Below are 21,127 nucleotides of genomic sequence, written 5' to 3'. Positions count from 1 at the left end.
CTCACAGGATTGTTGTAAAGAAAAAATGTGTGAGTGAAGGGATCGTGTACAACATGTTCCACAGATAAATGGAATAAAATTTTAGCTGTAAGCTGCCTTGAGTCCCTGTCAGGGAAAAAGAGGAGGAGGAGGAGGAGGAGGAGGAGGAGGAGGAGGAGGAGAGAAACTGTGAGAATGATCAGGAACATAAATGTTGAGTAAATGCTATTGAATTCAGTGGGACTTACTTCTGAGTAAAAATGCTTAGGATTGCAATGTAAGGTTGGCCAATCTTGACCCAGTTACCTAGGAGTAAGCTCCATTGAATACAGTGGGACTTACTTCTGAGTAGACAGTGTAAGGCTCCATTTACAATAAAGGAATAAGCACTCTGAGCATTTCCTAAGAAATGGCTGACTGCTGAAGCATTGCAATTAACTAATTTAAAGTGGTTTGGTGACCTTTTCCTTCAAAGTTATAGGAAGGGCTTCATATGCCAGCACCAGGAGTACAGATGCAAGGGGAAAGGGCATTTTTGTCCCATCTGTTCACTGGAGGAGCAAGAGGCATAAATTTCTATTCAAGCCAGAACACCAGGAAAGGAAGATCAGCCTGGTCCAAACAGGTCATAAATGCCCAGTTATAAGCTTCCTCCTCCTCCTTCTCCTCCAGCAAGCTTTTGGGAAAATGTGTAGGGAGCCAGCAATCCACAGAAGTGCACCAGACACCCTCATTATGTAGCTTCCAGAGGATGCTGAAGATATACCTCTTGACTGTGGCTCTGGATGCTTGAGGTGTATATTTTTAGGACCTACCTTATTTTTAGGATTGCAGATTGTTTTAAACTGTGTTTAATATTCTGTTTTAACATTGTAACCTGCCGTGGGAACTTAAGGCAAAAGGCAGCTAACAAACAAACAAACAAACAACACAGGAGTAGTCCACATGATATCCTCCAAGTGTCATTTGACTACAACTCCCATCAGCCCCAACCAGCGTGGCCAATGGACAGGCATGATGGAAGTGACAGTACAATAAAATCAGGAGAGCACCACATTGGCTACCCCCAAGAAAATGATGAAATCAGAAACCAGGTTCAATTCTGGCAGAAAGGTGGAAACTTGGGCCTAAAAGGTTTGAGGACGGAGCTGTGATGGCATAGATAAAGGCTCGCTGGCCCATGAGGATAGAGCCCTTCCATAGCATGAAAAGAGATGGCTGCTAGCTCTGAGGGGACAGAATGGAAAACCAACTGAAGAAAAACCAAGTTCATGCAGAGCTTATAGTGGCAGCAGTAAGTGGAAGGAAATGGAAAACTCAGGATTTCAGACAAGTGCATTGGGGGAAAGGCTACTGAATATAAGAGAGAACAAATAGTTAAAGAAAGGGGTGGGAGGAAGATGGCTTTAAAAAGAGAGAAACATTAAAACCGATGTGACCACAGGCATTTCACAGAAAGAACACTGGCATAAAATTGCAACATTTCTGCTCTAAAAAGGAATCGGGGCGATTGGCGAGTATGGGAACAGAACCAGACCCTGGTTTCTCAGGCCTCACACAGTCCCTAGAGCCCCTGTGGCTTTGCCTGTGCCAACCCCAAGGTGGGTGCTTTTAAAAACCTGTCACACATGGTTCACTTTAAAGCAGAGGGTCTGGCTGTCAGGCCTCTTGGTGCAGTAAATCAATCTTTCCCCTTCCCAAGAAGGAAGGTTCCCATGACTGCCCTTCCACCCAGCGCTACCAGACCATACACCATAAAGGCAAATGTCTTTCCTGTTTTCACAAGTTGCAACCAGCTGATGAGAGACTCTGAGAGGCCACATCTGCATTTCAGATGCAAAGCAGATAAGATAAAATCAAAGCCAAGGCATCACACAGGGCTGCAGGAGATGGATGCAGAGAGCCCAGGCTTCTGTTTTCAGCCATACTTTCACTAAGTAAGATGCAAAATACAAGCATGTGGATATATGTATTTGTGTGTACAAATTGTATGCAATTTAAATGGGCTTTGTATATAATTTAAATCAGTAGGCAATGGGTCAGTATGTATTTATCTCACAACATTTATAGACCACTTGAGTGTAAAAGAAAATGGACTTAAAGACTGAGTGCATTTGAAACTATGGAACAAAGCCAGGCTGGTCGATCCCAATCTATCCCTCTTCTGACCTCCTAACATCAAGTTTTTAGTTTAAATGAAACATGACTTACCTAAGTAATTGTTGCTCTTGGACATTTCTGTAATGTTGATTTTTGTGGCCCCCTCTGGGATTTCTACTATCTTGTGGTAGCCAAGGTTGGTCAGGGTGTGCTTGAAGACCCCTGAGACCACTTGACAAGCTGTGTTGTCCCCTCCGCATATCCCACATTTGTCGACCACTTTGTCTGAGCCCAGATAGTCATCACAGCCAATGCTCTGTCAAGAAGAGACATGAAGTGTAAATCAGTTACAAGGATAACTGAAAAGCTTCTATGCAATGCCTTGGCATTTGTTTTTTTAAAAAATCAGCAAAACTAATAGGGAGTTCTCACAGATCACTGGAAGAACACATGCTTGGCTTGCAGAATTTCCAGGATCTCCACTCATGCAAAGCAGGTAGTGGAACTGGAGCAGGAAAACCACACCTGAGGAACAACAATAGGCAGCACAGGACTAGATATTGCAAGGGTCTGGATGAGGACAAGGCAGCTTCTTATGCCCCTTCTTATGCCTCCTTATCGAAAGGGCCACATGGGTTTGAGTAGGGGTGGGCATTCTTTTTTCTGTGGAGGGCTGTACTCTCTTGAGAGCAATCTGTTGAGGGCCACGCATTGGTGGTGGGAAGAACCAGAGATTATTATGGATGGAGCCAGAGACAAAAGTGTTTTGGATTAATTGATCTGGGATGAAAATCACCTTGCTCCAGATTTTCACCATAGTTACCTTGAATTAGAATTTCCAATCTTACACATATGTACTCGGAAGCAAACCCCACTGTGTTTGATGGGGTTACTCTGAAATAAGGAGGAGGAGGAGGAGGAGGAGGAGGATTTTAGTACAACAGACCAATTCAGATATTAGAAACTAACCCGTTTTAGTCTCTCGCTCGCGCTCTCTCTCCCCCCCCTCTCTCTCTCTCTCACACACACACACACACACAAAGCCTACTAATTTGTTTTCAGGTGCCTTGAGGCTGGGGTGACTTATTCTCTCAAGCCATATGATTACGAATAAAAAGTTTTGAAAAATAAATTTAACTTTTTCAAAACATTTCCTCTTTTGTTTGTTGTGAAACTACCTAAAATCAAGAGGAAACACTTTTAAAATCAATGAAACTCAAGGAGGGAATGAACAGGAAGAAAAGAACTCTGATGGGATGGGAGGATACTCCAGTTTCAGGAGGTGAGGGGGCTACATAAAACAAGGGCTGCAAGTATATGGGTTGGTTTCTTGAGGGTTAGAAGATCCACTCTGTGGCCCCTGAGTCTGAGCTGTGTAGGCCTCTTGTTAGCTTCAAGAGAATCAAGGTGGGAGAGGGCAGCAACTAACTAGCATAGTGCTACCAGGAGTAGAGGCAGCTATGCATACAGAATGCTATACAATTGGACTTTTTAATGGCACTACATGAGTGAGGCTTCTCAGGTCCGGGCAATAAATGGCATGAGGAAATCATCTGCTTTCTTCACCTGTGATGGGTTTAGACCATGTTCGCCCAACCACCTTGATTTGTGGAACCAACACTTGTCAATAGATATTACTTATCACAGCAGACATGACTGTGAATTAATGCAGGACAAATAAAAAAATGTAGCAGGTAGACCAAAGCTGTCTGCAGTCAAGAACCAAAAAGTGGAGGGAGTGGGAATTCTTTAGAGAGAAGCATGGGAAGATGTTTGCCACCAATGGTCTATCTGACTGGAAGTGCTCTCCATGGTTTTAGGCGGGGCTCTGCTCCAGTCTGGAGATGCCAACGACTGAACATGGGAACTTCTGCATGCAAAGCAGGTGCTCCCCCCGAACCACAGTCCTTCCATTCTCATTGCACTGGATTAAGGGAATGACTAGGACAGCGGGTTGTTCCCAATATTAGCCCCATTCAGAGAAGGTACACTGACATCACTGGGAATTAAATTCATTCATTTCAATGGATTTACTCTGACCAGAAGTAGCATTCGCTAAAACCTACATTCCTTCAAAATATGATCAAGGAAACCCCAAGAAAGATTTCAACCTCTTGTCATTTTGGAAGCAGCTGAGTTCTTGTTTGGAGCAACTGGTTTTAAATATTTTTAATGTACGGTACATACAGCTGGAGAAAGAGAGAATACTATGGCAATATAGAAACTATGTATGCATGAGAAAAATAATATTCTTATAATAATTTATTGCATCTTGATATTTACATAGCTTATTCTGGGCACAATGTGAGGTGTTGGCACTGACTTAGAAAACTCAGCGTAATTATTGCCCTAGTCTTCCAAGAAGGCTTCCCTCATTGTGATGTGTGTCCCAGCACAACCTCTGTCATTAGCCAATAGTTACTTCCGAACTGTGCTATGAGTCAAATCTATTCAATGAAGGCAAACAGGGAGACCCTGCTGTTGTTCACCATCCCTCTCCCTGCCTCACTCTCAGAATGGCCAAGGGGTCTTTCCTCCAAGTGGAGCACTCTGAGCCTGGTGGAAAGTGCCTACACCGTGCATTGATAAAGTGGTACAAAATGCTCTTTAAACATGGGGGGGGGGGGATAAAGAACCAGGTAATGGTAAATGTTTTCTCTAAGTTTAAAGAGCTTTTCTAGTCATGGCTGCAAACTGCAATGGCACCAAATAAGAACCTAAGAACAGCCTTCGGGATCAGACCAATGGCCCTTCTAGACCAGCAGCTAGTCAGGTGCCCTGTTGGAAACCCTCAAGCAGCACTCAAGCACAAGAGCCCTCCCCCCCCCCACAGTTTCCAGCAAATGGTCTTTAAAAGCACCGTTGTCTCTGCTTGACACCCTGCCTAGTAGCCACTGGAAGCCTTCTCCTCTTTTAATTTCCCCAGCCCTCTTTTAAAGCCATCCAAGGCAGCCTTAATCGAGTGCTATAGTTAACTCTGCTCTGGTCCAGGGGGTCACGAAGAGTCGGACACGACTAAACGACTAAACAACGACAACAATAGTTAACTATGCACTACATGAAACAGTCCTTTCTTTACCTTCATCTATTTCACTCAGCTTCATTGGACATCCATGAATTCTAGAGTTATGGGCAGGAAAGAAAAAACTTTCTCTACTCTCTCCTTGCCATGCATAATTTTAACAACTTCTATGATGTCACCTCTTAGATGCTCTCTCAGCTACCTCACATAAAATACCTCATTCTGAGGAGTGACCCCTTGATCTTTGGACTCAGGGCTGAAAGGAATCATAGAATCACAGAACCCCAAGGGTCATCTAGCCCAACCCCTGCAATGCAGGAATCACAACTAAATAATCTCTGAAAGATGGCCATCCAACCTCTGCTTAAAAATCTCCAAGGAAGGAGAGGCCACCATCTTCCTAGCATAGCTGGCATCTATGCAGGCCGTGGGGTCCCAGGCACCCACACATTTTCAGTGAAAGGCACCCCTGATATTCTATTTGGCCATGCATACATGGCACACAGCATGCGCACATGACATTGGCATGGCCATATGATGTGACCTCAGTATGCCCTGGGCACCCACTGTTGCTGGGGCAAGGTGCCTCTGAATGCAAGAGAAGAATCTGTGGTTTATCAATCACCACCACAACCTGGGCCCCAAAACCTGGGGACAAAACAAGGCTGCAAACCCCACATATACTAAGGACCCTCTTGCTTCAAGGATCTTCAGTGGAGACTGTGTTTCACCGGCTCTCAGGGATGTAGCACATTGATATACCCTTTATGCAACCCAATGGAATTATGATTGGAGGAAATGGCTCAACTAACACTGGGCAACAATTTTTTACTTTTTGAATGTTGTCTAGATTTCTACAACTGCTTTAGGGTATTTTTGCACTGCCGAATCAGGAAATGGCATCTGTTTCTCTCCATCAGGTCAGGTTTTTGTGCTATGTTGATTTGAAAAAAATCAGATCTTGTGACAAAATCGATTACATTTTTGTGGCATTATCAGCTTATTTTTGTCAACACATATCATCCTAAATATATTTTTAAGAGAAAAAAATGTTTTTCCAACAACATATATTGATTACCTGATAGAAACATTGATTACTGTAAACTGAATGGTGGGCATTGATAAAGGTAAGTACATGTAAATTGCATGTTGCTTCACCATTTTTGAAACTTCAGGGCTTGAACTTCCGTTTCTTGGAACTCCTGGAATGCTCAGCGGCAGGGAGGTCTCTCTTCAGAGTCCAACAGTAGTCAGCCATCATGACTGCATCCCAGCGACCCTGATACCTGGTCTCCATCTCTTTCATGTCCTGATGGAATCTCTCCCCCTGTTCGTCACTCATTCAACCCAGGTTCTCAGGAAACCGGTCCATGTGTGAAAATAGGTAGTGCATCTTGACGCTCATGTTGCAGCCCAGGTTTCTGAAAGCAGTCAGCATGTTGTTGACAAGTTCTGCGTAGTTTCTGGCCTTATTGTTGCCAAGAAAGTTCTTCACTACCAGAACAAATGCCTTCCACACTTCCAGTTCCACTTCGTTCACTGAGTTTCCAAACTCTGGATCTCTGAAGAGCTGACGGATCTGAGGACCGTGAAAGATGCCAGCTTTCAACTTCTCCATGGTCAATCCTGGAAAAGCCTGGCACAAGTAAGTGAAGCAGTCACCATCCTTGTCCAGAGCCTTGGTGAACTGCTTGATTAAGCCGAGCTTGATGTGCAGCGGTGGGAAGAGTATCCTGTCTCTGTCCACCAGAGGGTCGTTGATGACGTTCCTTTCTTTGCAAGGCACCAATTCCTCCCACACAGGCCAGTCCTTCTTCGTGTAATGCTGAGCACGGTCCCTACTATCCCACATGCACAGAAAACATGGGTACTTGGTGAAGCCAGACTGTTGTCCCAACAAAAAGTTCACCATCTTCAGGTCAACACAAATAAACCACTTATGCTGATCATAACCAATTTTCTCCAGCACATACTTCACCGCTTCATAGTTCTCCTTCAGTGTACTTGAGTGAGCCAGGGGTATAGAGGCAAACTGGTTGCCGTTGTGTAGCAGAACACATTTCAGTGATCGCTTGCTGCTGTCAATGAACAGTCTCCAATCTTTGGGTTCGTACTGTGGCACTCCAAGCTTGAGCAGAAACTATGCAATATCTGCACAGTACACCAAGTCCTTCTCTTCCGAGAAAAAACGGAGGTACTCTTGATGCCTGTTGCGGAAGAAGCTGACGTGAGCACTGTCAGAGAGGAGGTTTTTTTCCTTCAATCTGGATGCCAACAGTTCGGCAGAGTTCTTTGACAATTCTTCGTGGGGCGGCTGCCCCATTAACTTAGTTTTGATCCCCCAACTTTATGCTTTGCCGCACCAATTTATGGAAGATTTTGAGGGTTTATGACTTCAAACTGATCCATTTTTGACATAATCACCCAGAACTATCGGACCTGAATACTTATTGTCATTAAAATAATCATTTCCAATCAAAACAATTATTCGACGTGGCATTTTACCCCCACCAACTTCTTCTAAAATGCTCCACACAAAGGTAAAAAAGGTAAAGGTACCCCTGCCCGTACGGGCCAGTCTTGACAGACTCTAGGGTTGTGCGCTCATCTCACTCTAGAGGCCAGGAGCCAGCGCTGTCTGCAGACACTTCCATGTCACGTGGCCAGCGTGACAAGCTACATCTGGTGAGCCAGCGCAGCACACGGAACGCCATTTACCTTCCCACTAGTAAGCGGTCCCTATTTATCTACTTGCACCCGAGGGTGCTTTCGAACTGCCAGGTTGGCAGGCGCTGGGACCGAGCAATGGGAGCGCACCCCACCGCGGGGATTCGAACCGCCGACCTTTCGATCGGCAAGTCCTAGGTGCTGAGGCTTTAACCCACAGTGCCACCCGCCACACCGCCACCACACAAGGGTACATGTGAACAAAAATGCAAAAAAAGACATGTGACCATAACTCAAAAACTTGACCTGATTGAGCAAAACCAATGTGATTTTTGGATTCAGCGCATCAGATTCCTCCTAAATCAGCTGAAAAAATGCAGACAGCAAATTTGTTGTTGACCAGTGTAATTTACAAACTGATTTGACCCAAGCCCTGAGTTGCTCACCCATTTTAACTCAGCATAATTTACCAGAGTTGCCATCATATTCTTTAACAGTAGCTTCTGAATTCAACTATCATTTTTTTTTTTGGGGGGGGGGGAGAATCAGACGTGCTCTGCCAGACATTGGCATACAGAGAACTTCTGTATTCTGTTGGATTACCAGGAGTCTCCCCCTTCCAATAGCAGGAAGCAGATATTTATAACACTGATGAGTTATGGCATATTGGACCAGACACCAGTAATTGGTCCAAAACTTAATATTACTGGTCTTTGGCCAAACTAATTTTAGGGGTGAAGAAAAAAGCAATTTTTCTGGCAGGTTATTTCCCCCCCCCCCCCACTTTCTGTTTGTTTTAAAGGCAGCTGCTCAGTGGTGATCATAGCTTTGGAATGTTTAGCAAGGATGGAGAAAATTTTCAGTCTTGCAGCTCAACAGGAAAGGTGAGTTATTAATGGGAGATGGAGCAATGCTGGCAAACTGTTTTGTTCCATCCTTCATCAGGATAAATTGTGACCAGATGATTAGAAGAAGAAAGAAGAAAAACAAAACAACAGGAATAGGTAAAGAATGCAAGCCGAGACAATATAAGGAGGACATCACTTTCCATAGAGTGCTGGGAAAGGTTCAAATAACATCCTAAGACATGGGGTGGTATTCAATTAAGTTTTGCTCAGAGTAGACCTATTGAAATTAATGGCTCCCACTTAGTCATGCTCATTAATTTCAAGGGATCTTGAATGCCATCCATTCCCTCGCAAGTTGGGCCTACAACTTGCATATCTCAAAGTGGTGCCTGTTGGAGCTATGGGTGAGGGGTGTCATTTTCAATGCTTCCCTGTGTACAAAAGTTTCAGGCAAAGAGTGGGACATCAATGAGAAAATATCTAAGTAAGCCTTTTCTGTTTGGATAGAGTTTTTCTTTTTCTTAATATTTTTTTAGCCCCACAACCTCCCCATTTGCAATCTAAAATGGTACAATCCATTACTACGGAATGGTATGATAAAATATGAGGAGTGCTGCAGGTTCAGGCCAAAAGCCTATCTAGTTCTCTGCTCTCATGGTGGCTAAATCCCCCTGAGAAGCCCACAAGCAGGTCTTCCCCCACCTCCAGACCCGAAGGCAAGACAGAGCCCTTGTGGTTGTTGTTGTTTAGTCGTTTAGTCGTGTCCGCCTCTTCGTGACCCCCTGGACCAGAGCACGCCAGGCACTCCTGTCTTCCACTGCCTCCCGCAGTTTGGTCAGACTCATGTTTGTAGCTTCGAGAACACTGTTCAACCATCTCGTCCTCTGTCGTCCCCTTCTCCTTGTGCCCTCAATCTTTCCCAACATCAGGGTCTTTTCCAGGGAGTCTTCTCTTCTCATGAGGTGGCCAAAGTCTTGGAGCCTCAGCTTCAGGATCTGTCCTTCCAGTGAGCACTCAGGGCTGATTCCCTTCAGAAGGGATACGTTTGATCTTCTTGCAGTCCAAGGGACTCTCAAGAGTCTCCTCCAGCACCATAATTCAAAAGCATCAATTCCCTTGTGGTTAGCAGCCACTAGCCTGATCCTCCATGAATTTTTCCAGTCGTCTTTTAAAGGCATCCAGTTTGGTGGCCTTCATTGACTCCCGCAGGAGCACGTTCCGTGGTTTAACTATGAACTGCATGAAAAAACACTTCATCTGTCCTGAATCTTCCAACATTCAGCTTCATTGGATATTCCTAAATTCTAGTATTATGAGAAAACTTTTCTTGATCCCCTTTCTCAAATCCATGCATAATTTTTATACATGTCTATTTGATTCCCCCACGAGCCTCTTCTCTAAACGAAAACATCCCTAATGTAGAGAAGTTGCTGCAGCTCCTTCCTGTCCCATTTGAGGTGAGGCCACCAGAAATGTGCACAGTATTCCAAGTGCAGTTGCACCATTGATTTGTACCTTGGTACTCAAACGGCTTAGCACCTGAACAAATCGGCTCCCAAATGCCACAAACGTGGAAGTAAGTGTTCCAGTCTGCGAACGTTTTTCAGAAGCCGAACGTCCAACATGGCTTCTGCAGCTTCCAATTGAAGGAAGCTCCTGCAGCCAATCAAAAGCTGCACCTTGGTTTTCAAATGGTTTGGGGAGTCAAATAGACTCCCAGAACGGATTAAGTTTGAGAACCAAGGTAATGGCATATTGATATTGACAGTTTTATTATCAGTCCTTCTAATAATGATCCCTAACACCATCATCAAAGGTGTAAGAAGGCACTGTTTCCATTCTGCCCATACTCCTTGCACGCAGCACCTTTTCCAATTCACTGCAGTCCATCTCCCCCCAAAAACGCAGGATTCGTCTTACTGTCCACGTGGAGAAATTATGTAACACAAGTTACACATTAGTTATGTAATTATGTTATTCTACCCCATTCATTTCTTTTTTTAAAAAAATGCTTTTATTAAATCTATTAAATTTTTCATTGGTTATTCATACACATATTCCAATACTGTTTTCACATATACTGTATATATAAACCAGACAATATCAATATTTCTTCACAAGTGACTTCACATCACCTCATTGCAGCTTCTTCTATCTTCTTTCTCTTTTCGACTATGTTGTTTGTCTTTATTACATTTCTGTTACATAATATAACTTATCTATCTGTTCTTAACGTTGCGAAATTTATTCGAAACACATCAAGGATTTTATTTGAGAGCAATGTTTTCCTAAATAGTCTTTTACACATTCCTACTCTTTTTTAAATTTTTGTTTTGGTTGGTTCCTAATTGCCTCTGTCATTTTTGCCAATTCCAAATACTCACATAATTTGATACGCCGTTCTTCCTTTGTTGGTGTCTTATCCCCCTTCCAATTCCTAGCAATTAACATTGGGTATATCAATTGTCATAATGCCAAGAAGAAAGGCTTCAGGTTTCTTCTCAAATGTTTGTCAAAACATTTTTTTTTATTTGTCATAGACAGTGTTCCAGATTTTTTTTATTTTATCACAACCCCACCACATGCGGTACATCGTTCCTTCTGAAGCCTTATTGGAGTTCACCGATTGGGTCTCCGGGACAGGAGGAAGGAAGTCAAAATGACACCGAGGTTGGTTCAAAGAAAGAGTTTATTCTGCTCTCCAGGTAGCAGAAGAAATGTCCAAAGAAATGACAACTAAGGAGAAATGGGGATTTTGGTGCAGCTTAAAAACTGCCTGCACAGTCAGTTTTGGGGTTTGGGAAACCCATTCCTTCATTCCCTCCTCTTCTTTTGGACAGCCTTACGGCTCGTCCCAAGGCACTGGCTGGTATTCTCATGTCAGTGCTATAATCTGGGGCCGAATCATTCGTGACATCATTTTACGCATCATATTTTACAGGCATTGCATTAAGCAGGGTATACAGGAGCAGAAAAGAAGCAAGATTAGTCCATTAACACCATTACAAGTCCTCTAAGCCATCCAAGGTTTGGAAGCTACTCAGTCAACCAAGACATGTCCCATCCATTCCAGGTTGGGACAGGAACATGGGCTACCTTCTCTCTTTCTGTTGCCAGGTGCCGAATAGCTACACCATGGTCAGAGATGTTAAAGCCACAGGCTCCTTCTGTCAAATTTAACGCAGCCCAAAATCCGGTGGAACCCAAAATCGGGGCCGTAACTGAGGACTCATTCCAAGGCACAGGGAGGATTGGTATTCCTTCCAAAGCTTTTGTAGGTCCCAGAGTGCAGACCATGCAATTGGTTCGGTTTGCAGAATAGGCTTCCATTTCTGTGTGTTGCGGGCACCCCATTCTCTCATTAGCCGCTGGGTTACCTTAAGTGGTGTGGGCGCGGCGATGGCCAGAAATCAGAAGACTACCATCCTGGCTAAAACCATGTCCCCCCACAGCCCTACCTGCATCATTTGGGCACAGGATATATCTATTTCCTAATACCTTCTTCTTCTAATACCTGGGGTACCTCCCACAAAGCTATATACAAAGCTACATATTCAAAGGGAAAGAAAAGAAAATGTCCTTTTTTAGTCCACGCTGGATTTTTCTCTTGCCGTGCGTAGAGATGCCAGCTTCCAGGGGTGGCATCAGCAGGGCAGCCGTCTGGTGGGCGCCGAGCCAATGCGGTGAGGAGAAGCGTGAGGCGGCATCTGTAGGGCACTGAGAGATGGTGAGTCGAAGGGGTTGGTGTAGATCAATCGTAGCAGTCCAATCTGATACTGCCTGGGGTTTGCTTCATCCTTCAAATCAGGCCTGCTGGAATATATGCAGTCAGGTGTTGGAGGCCCATCCTCTCCCATAGGTGGCAGCGTAACCGGGTTAAGAGCCTCAGTAACTCGGGGGGGGGCACTAGGGGGCACATCAGAAGATGGCTGACAATAACATCTCTCCGACCCACACGAGGTAATTTGGAGGCTATGATGGGAGTAATTAGCCTCCCTACCCCCCCCCAGGATGGTGGGGGGGACTGCCCTTGCCTGCTGTGCCCTATACCACCCCCGAATTTGTGGGGATGGGGGCACTAGGCACAAAGCCCTCCTGTGGGATTCCAGCACTCCTGGACGCCGTCCCTGATCCGCGCCTGTGCTGGTCCCGGGGGTAAGGTACCTTGGGTGTAGCAGAGTCCACACAAAGAGGGGCGAGGACCGAGGCAGAGAGCCGGGCGGGGAACAGGAATGCTGGAACAAGAGGCTGTGCAGGGAGCAGGAACACCGGATGGTCGGGAACAGGAGGCCGAGCAGGGAACAGGAGTACCGGATAGTCAGGAACAGGAAGCCGAGCAGGGAACAGGAGTACCGGATAGTCAGGAACAGGAGGCCGAGCAGGGATCAGGAACACAGGAAGGTCCGAAGCCAACAACGACGTTGCTCCCGCAACCTGGGGCCGGGCTGACTGGGCTTTTATCCTCTTCTAAGGCCAGGGGCGGTCCCGGCCCCCAGGAGCCCCACCTCCTCTGGCCTTAAGGCGAGCACTCCTCCTGGGGGCAACCAGTTCCCTTCGCCTCTCTGCCCTAAGCCTCTGCAGATCAGGAGAGGCCGAAGGGTTACTGGGCCCTGGAGGAGGCTCACCTGTGGCCACTGAGTCGTCAAGCCTCTCTGGGGCCAGAAGGGTTTCACCTGGGGCCAGCTCCTGATGCACTGCCACAGGTGCAGGTTCTTCAGCATCTAGGCCTTGCCCCTGTTCAGCCGGCCCTGGAGGCGGGGACTCTTGTGCAGGCTGGGATTCCTCTGTTTCATCCTCCGAATCGGAATCCCAGGCCATCACACCATCCCCCCTCCCAGGCCCCCCCCTCAACCGAGGGTCCGGACCCGGCTTGCCGCGGTACGTCGCATGGAACTCTCGGAGGCAGGCAGGTGCGTGGACGTTGGCCGCTGGTTCCCAGGAACGGTCCTCCGGTCCGTACCCCTTCCAGTCAATGAGATACTGCAGCTTTCCCCTGCGGTATCGGGAGTCCAGGATGCGTTCCACCTCGTACTCAGGCTCTCCCCGAACCAACACTGGCTGCGGTCGGGGACGGTTCGGGTGGAACTCGTCGGGTGGGGCCACCGGACTCAAAAGGGACCTGTGGAAGACCGGGTGAACCTTCAGGGTTGCGGGTAACCGGAGACGAAATGCCACAGGAGAGACTTGGTCTACGATAGGGAACGGGCCGGTGAAGCGGGCGTCCAACTTCCGCGAAGGTCGAGAGGGGTGGAGGTGGCGAGTGGAGAGCCAAACCAGGTCACCGACGCGAAGTTCCGGCCCCACCTGGCGGTGGCGGTCGGCCTGGGCTTTGTACGCTTCCTTGGCCTGGTGCAGTTGCTCCACCAAAAGCTGTTGCTGGGACTGGAGCTCTTGAAGCCACTCCGTCACCGCCGGGACCGCGGACGCCGGCAGCACCTCTGGAAACAGCCGTGGATGATAACCATAACTGGCCTGGAACGGGGTCTGCTGGGTGGACGCATTCACCGCGTTGTTATAGGCGAACTCTGCCAGTGCCAGGTGGTCGACCCAGTCATCCTGCTGGTAGCTGCAGTAACACCGGAGGTACTGCTCCAGCACCGCGTTCGCCCGTTCCGTCTGGCCATCGGTCTGTGGGTGGTAGGCTGACGAGAGGCAGACCTCTGTCCCGAGGGTCTGGTGTAATGCTCGCCAGAACCGGGATGTGAACTGAACGCCCCGGTCGGACACCACGCGCTCAGGTAGGCCATGCAAGCGGAAGACATGCTGAAGGTACAGCTGAGCAGTTTCCTTGGCTGTGGGTACAGATGGACAGGGAGTGCAGTGCACCATCTTGGTGAAATGGTCGGAGAAAACCAGAAGGCAGGTACAGCCACGAGACGAGGGTAAGTCCACTATAAAGTCCAATGAAACCGTGTGCCAAGGGCGCGGTGGAACTGGCAATGGCTGAAGTAGGCCGGGGGGTCGCCCGGTAGGTCCCTTGGCGCGCCGGCAGACATCACAACCAGCAACGTAGCGAGCCACATCAGCCTTCAGGCGGGGCCACCAAAACTCACGACTGACCAGATGGGTGGTCCGATACCGTCCAAAGTGCCCCGCTGCTGGGGCATCATGGGCCATCCGGAGAACCTCCAGCCGTAGTGGCCCTGGCGGGATGTACAGACGACCGTGATGCAGCAGAAGGCCCTGATGCAGGACCAGCCCCGGATACTGTGGGCTGGACCCTTCAGCCAGCTCCCGGAGCCGAACCTGGGCCCAAGCGTCGACCCGCTGCTGTTCCCGCACCCGAACCTGCAGTGGCTGTGCCTCCTGGGTGGCCAGGAATGCAGCCGGAGGTAGGATCGTGGTGGGTTCTGCTTGCTGTACCGTGTCTGCGTTGTCTTCAGGTTTCCGGGACAGGGCATCCGCCTTCTGATTCTGAGAGCTAGGGATGTAGCGGATCCGGAACTGGAACCGGGAAAAGAACAACGCCCACCGGATCTGTCTTTGGTTCAGCTTGCGGGTGGTCTGGAGGTACTCCAGGTTCCGGTGGTCGGTTCTCACCTCCACCGGATGTCGTGCCCCCTCAAGATGGTGGCGCCAGACCTCAAAGGCTACCTTGATGGCCAGTAGTTCCCGCTCCCACACAGTATAGTTACGCTCCGCTGGTAGGAGCTGGCGGGAATAGAAGGCACAGGGTAAGAGTGGCGCTTCAGGCCCAATCTGTTGAGACAAGACGGCACCGAGAGCCATACTGGAGGCGTCGGTCTCCACCACAAAAGGTCGAGAGGGGTCAGGATGTTGTAAGATTGGTGCCCTCTGGAAACAGGCCTTCAACCCCTGAAACGCCTCCTCTGCCTCCTTGTCCCAGGAAAACGGCGTCTTTGGGCGCAGTAGCCGGGTCAACGGGGTGGTGCGATGAGCATAATCAGCGATGAAGGTCCGGTAGTAATTGGCGAACCCCAGGAAACGCTGTAGGTCCTTGCGGTTCCGGGGTGCCGCCCATTCTCGAACCGCTGTCACCTTCCCCGGGTCCATTTGCACCCCATCTGGAGAGAGCCGGTGACCAAGGAAGTCCACAGTCCGCTGATGGAACTCGCACTTGCTGAGCTTTGCGTACAAACGGTGCTCACGCAAGCGCTGCAGCACGGTCCGGACATGTCCCTCATGGTGAGCCGGGTCACGGGAGTAAATCAGTATGTCATCCAAATACACCACCACGTACTTGTCTAACAAGTCCTGAAACACGTGGTTGATGTAGCGTTGGAACACAGCAGGCGCGTTGCACAAACCGAAAGGCATAACCAAATATTCGAACTGCCCGTACCGGGTCCCAAACGCTGTCTTCCACTCATCCCCGGCTCGGATCCGAATCAAGTTGTAGGCCCCTCGGAGGTCCAGCTTGGTGAACACCTGTGCCCCTTGTACCCGCTCCAGCAGCTCCGAGATAAGGGGTAAGGGGTACCGGTCTGGGACGGTAATTTTGTTCAGGGCTCGGTAATCATGGCAAGGGCGGAGTTCCCCACATTTCTTCTTAACGAAAAGCACTGGTGCCGCGGTAGGCGAGGTGGAAGGCCTAATGAACCCACGCTCCAGGTTCTTGCGCAAGAAGTCCTGCAAAGCCTCGCGCTCTGGCTCTGTTAGGGAATATAAGCGACTCACTGGTAAAGGCGCTCCGGGTTGGAGTTCTATGCCGCAGTCAAAAGGCCGATGCGGCGGCAGCTGGTCTGCCCCCCGTTCCTCGAACACGTCCTGGTAGTCCTGGTACACGGCTGGGAGCGTGGGTGCTGCCTCCTCTGAGGGCGCGGCCGCCAGCGTTCCGGATTGAGCATGGGAACATGGGTCTGGGAAGTGCACGGTCCGTTTGACCCAGTCAATCTGAACGTTGTGGGCTTCCAGCCAGTCCATCCCGAGCACCAGGGGGAAGCGGGGCATAGAGGCAATGTCCAAAGTTCGCAACTCCCGGTGCTGCTGGAGACACAGGACCAGGGGCTGGGTCTCCTGAGTAACAGCACCTGAACGCAGAAGTCGTCCGTCAATCGCTTCCACCTGGATCGGTACTGGCTTGTTCCGAAGTGGCACCTGATGATGGGTGGCAAAAGCAGCGTCCATATAGGAGCGGGTTGCCCCTGAATCTACCAAAGCATGGGTGAGGATCCAGGGCCCCCCTGGAGGGTATAAACGTACCGAAACCATAAGATGTTGCAAGTCCATTGGTGCAGGCCCATTCTCTACGGTTTGGGACCCCCGGTAGCTAGGGCCATCAGCTACTGGGGTTGGCGGTTTCCCTGCGGCTGGCGTTTCTCAGGGCAGGACCGAGCGAAGTGTCCACTTCCACCACAGTAAAGACAGAGATTTCCCTCCCGACGCCGCGCCTTCTCTGCGGGGGAAAGGCGTGGCCGCACTGCCCCGAGCTGCATAGGCTCCTCCATTAAATCAGTTGTGACTGTGGGGCTGCCGGAAAAAGCTGGTGCCGTGAACTGGAAGTGTCGGCGACCCCGGGCCTGACGACGATCCTCCAACCGGTCGTCTATTTGTAGGCTCCGTTGAATGAGGGTGTCCAGCGTGGTGGGGCGTTCCATTGTGGCCAACTGGTCCAGTACCTCGTCCGAAAGCCCTTCGAGATACTGGTCCCGCAGTGCCGAGTCATTCCAGGTCAAGTCCTGTGCCAACAGCCGAAACTCCGTGGTATATGCGGCCACCGTGGACTTGCCCTGTTTCAAACGCCGAATCGCCCGGTTGGCTTGACTCCCTTTCTGGGGGTTGCCGAACGCGGCCTCCAAACGATTGCAAAACCCCGTATAGTCTGCCAGCAAGGGGGAGTCTTGCCTGAGTAGCGGCAACGCCCACTTGGCCGCCTGGTCCTTTAACAAACTAATCAAAAAGTGCACCTTGGTGCGGTCGTCAGGAAAGTTCCGGGCTCGCCCCTGGATATACAGCTTGGCCTGGGCCAGGAACATGGGAAAGCTGGCCGGGGCTCCATCAAATTTCTCAGGCAAAGCCACTGGGTACTTGCCCGGAGCCGGGGCGTCGGCCCCAGGAGCCAGTAGGGCTTCCAAGCATTGCTGAAGTGCCACAACCGCGTCACTGAGCTGCTGCACGGTGTGAGTCAAGGCCTGGTTCTTCTGGGCCAAAGCCACCAGTGCAGCCGCCTGTTCAGCCATGGCCTCTGGCTCTTCCCGAACGCACCCCTACGAAGGGGGAGTGCGGGTGTGGCGGGAGCAAACTGTGCTGGTCCCGGGGGTAAGGTACCTTGGGTGTAGCAGAGTCCACACAAAGAGGGGCGAGGACCGAGGCAGAGAGCCGGGCGGGGAACAGGAATGCTGGAACAAGAGGCTGTGCAGGGAGCAGGAACACCGGATGGTCGGGAACAGGAGGCCGAGCAGGGAACAGGAGTACCGGATAGTCAGGAACAGGAAGCCGAGCAGGGAACAGGAGTACCGGATAGTCAGGAACAGGAGGCCGAGCAGGGATCAGGAACACAGGAAGGTCCGAAGCCAACAACGACGTTGCTCCCGCAACCTGGGGCCGGGCTGACTGGGCTTTTATCCTCTTCTAAGGCCAGGGGCGGTCCCGGCCCCCAGGAGCCCCACCTCCTCTGGCCTTAAGGCGAGCACTCCTCCTGGGGGCAACCAGTTCCCTTCGCCTCTCTGCCCTAAGCCTCTGCAGATCAGGAGAGGCCGAAGGGTTACTGGGCCCTGGAGGAGGCTCACCTGTGGCCACTGAGTCGTCAAGCCTCTCTGGGGCCAGAAGGGTTTCACCTGGGGCCAGCTCCTGATGCACTGCCACAGGTGCAGGTTCTTCAGCATCTAGGCCTTGCCCCTGTTCAGCCGGCCCTGGAGGCGGGGACTCTTGTGCAGACTGGGATTCCTCTGTTTCATCCTCCGAATCGGAATCCCAGGCCATCACAGCGCCACTAGCTGCAAGAACTTCAAAAGAAACAATTTGGATGAAGGAATGCACATATTTCAAGGAAGGAGGGGGAGTAAAGACTGCTAATAGAAGAGATCTCTGATAAAACAAGACGAGTCGGAGGAACAAGCATAGATTATGAGAATATATGCCAAGACTCAGTATGGCAAATGACTGATGGGGGAGGGGGGGGAATTTTCCTTTCTTTCCTTATGTGATTAAACAAGAATCCCCTCCCCCCACAAGTCAGAAATGTCGTTTTAAGGACTTAAGCTGTGGATTTAAGGCTGTGTGGAGATAAACTTTCGAACCAAAGCATGTTTTAAGAAGAGCGTGGAATGTATAAGGGCTTTGGAGTCACGCAGTTAAAAATGCCGTTGCCAACCAGCAAACCAGCGGCAACCGGCAAACCAGCGGCACTCTGCTCTCTACTGGTTAAACCCAGCGGCACTTTACTGCTCCTACTGGGCGGGGCTGATCAAACCCCTGACTCCCACAAACAAGCTGTGGAGCCTACCTTTCCCTTCCCTTGGGCACCCTTTTTCCCCGTGCAGCTGCTGTCTCTTTCTTCCGTCTCTGCTGCGTCTCCACTCAGGTACAGTGTGGGGGCTCCCCCTAGAAATGGCAGGGTGCGCACTTGGAGCCACCAACGCCGACCAAGCTGTTCGCTGAGCAGTGACGCCTCGGTCCTTCGTCCTTGTCCTCAGAGAACGTGGATTCCCGGCCAACGCACCAAGAAATGAAGCCTTATTGGAGTTCACCGATTGGGTCTGCGTTGCTCCGGAACAGGAGGAAGGAAGTCAAAATGACACCGAGGTTGGTTCAAAGAAAGAGTTTATCCTGCTCTCCGGATAGCAGAAGGCACTTGCGTGATCAAGTCTACAGCAAGTCCAAAGAAATGACAGGTTTCATGCAGTTTATATATACTCCAGGCACCCTCTCACTCCTCCCCTAGGAGCCCAACCACGTTGGCGTACGTACACAGGTTGATATCACATATGTTCCTGCTCTGGTACTCTCAACCATAAAAGGATCTTCCTTCCTGTACTTCTGACCATAAAAGGATATTCCTGTTCCTACTCCTATCTTGGAGCAAGAGGTCACTACTTCCGAGAACATGCTCCGGCGTTAGTCCCAGACTTGGGTCTCTGCGTCATTTGTGGTCAGGACATAAGATATGCCTGTGTCTGTTCTACTGGTAAAGTCAAGGCCAGTCTTGCCGTCAAACTGATAAGGGAGAGAGCTGTGTTCTTGTTTTGCATTTGCTCAACGGCTAATGTTTATGTATTTTAGCTAAGGAGAAATGGGGATTTTGGTGCAGTTTAAAAACTGCCTGCACAGTCAATTTTGGGGTTTGGGAAACCCATTCCTTCACTTCCCCTTGAATACACCTCCAGCATACATGTAATTTTGATTTATATATTTTAGCCAATTTGCTGGGGATCATGTACCACCTATATAGCATTTTCATAAAGTTTTCTTTTATTGTATAGCAGGCCGTAAATTTTAAATCTTTTTGCCACAATCTTTCCCAATCCTACATCTGGATAGAGTGCCCAATTCTTTTGCCCATTGGATCATCACGTCTTTGATCTCTTCGTCCTTTACCTCCCACTCCAGCAGGAGTCTATGTTTTTGATAATGTTTTCTTTTTGTTTTGTAATAATTCTTTTTCTAGTTTTGATATCTCTTTCTCAAATCTGATTTTCTTATCTATTTTAAACACATTGTTTAATTGGTGGTATTGTAACCTGTCCATACAATAATGTCTAATTTCTTCATATTTTTAAAATTTGAGTTGCTTAGGCTCTTCCTTTAGAATTTCTTTGTACATTGTCCAATTTTGTTCCATATTCTTTCCCTTTACTGAGAAAGCCTCCATAGGTGAGAGCCACCAAACTCCCTGTGTACTTTCACTTTATCATAACCTAAGTATGTGTGCCATCCATATCTGTTGTCCCATCCTTCTATATCCAGTATACCTGTATTTTTCAGAGCCATCCATTCTTTTAGCCAACACAAACATGAGGCCTCATAATAAAGCTTTAGATCTGGCAAGGCGAAACCCCCTCTTTCCTTTATATCTGTTAGTAATTTATATTTAATTCAGGATTTCTCACCTTGCCAGATAAATTTGGATAACTCCTTCTGCCAATTCTTGAAACATCTGATCCCCCCTATGATTTGGATCATCTGAAATAGGAACAACATTTTGGGCAGCACATTCATTTTAATAGTTGAGATTCTCCCCCATAGGGACAGATTTAACCTATTCCAAATTTCCATATCTTTCTTAATTTCTTTCCATATCTAATTGTAATTATCATTGAATAGATTGATATTTTTTGTTGTTATCCAAATTCCCAGATATTTAATTTTTTTCATTATCATCAGACTAGATGGAATTCAAGTTTCTCTTGGTCACCCATATTTTTTACCATCAACTTCATTTTGTTTTTATTCAATTTGAATCCTGATACCTGATCAAATTCATGCATTCTTTCCAAAGTTTTTGAGAAACTTTCCTTTGTATATAATTTTTTATTAGTTTTCAACATATCATTTTCGACAATAATTGAACTTATTTTAACATCTTATACAATTTTTTTGACTTCCATCAATC

At 48.5% G+C, this 21,127-nt stretch overlaps 1 protein-coding gene across 1 annotated transcript in view; it reads right to left on the bottom strand.

Moving 5' to 3' along the window:
• Positions 1-21,127, bottom strand: part of THSD4 (thrombospondin type 1 domain containing 4) — a 130,189-nt gene that overhangs the window by 60,921 nt on the left and 48,141 nt on the right. The window contains exon 2 of the mRNA XM_083475773.1: positions 2,191-2,395. Coding sequence (XP_083331899.1) covers positions 2,191-2,395 — 205 coding nt within the window. The remainder of the gene's footprint in view (positions 1-2,190; positions 2,396-21,127) is intronic.

Source organism: Podarcis liolepis (genome assembly GCF_965112155.1).
Source record: "Podarcis liolepis genome assembly, chromosome: 14".
Taxonomy (NCBI): Eukaryota; Metazoa; Chordata; class Lepidosauria; order Squamata; family Lacertidae; genus Podarcis; species Podarcis liolepis.
The sequence above is the reverse complement of the archived record's forward strand: the minus strand, read 5'-3'. Positions and strand labels throughout refer to the sequence as shown.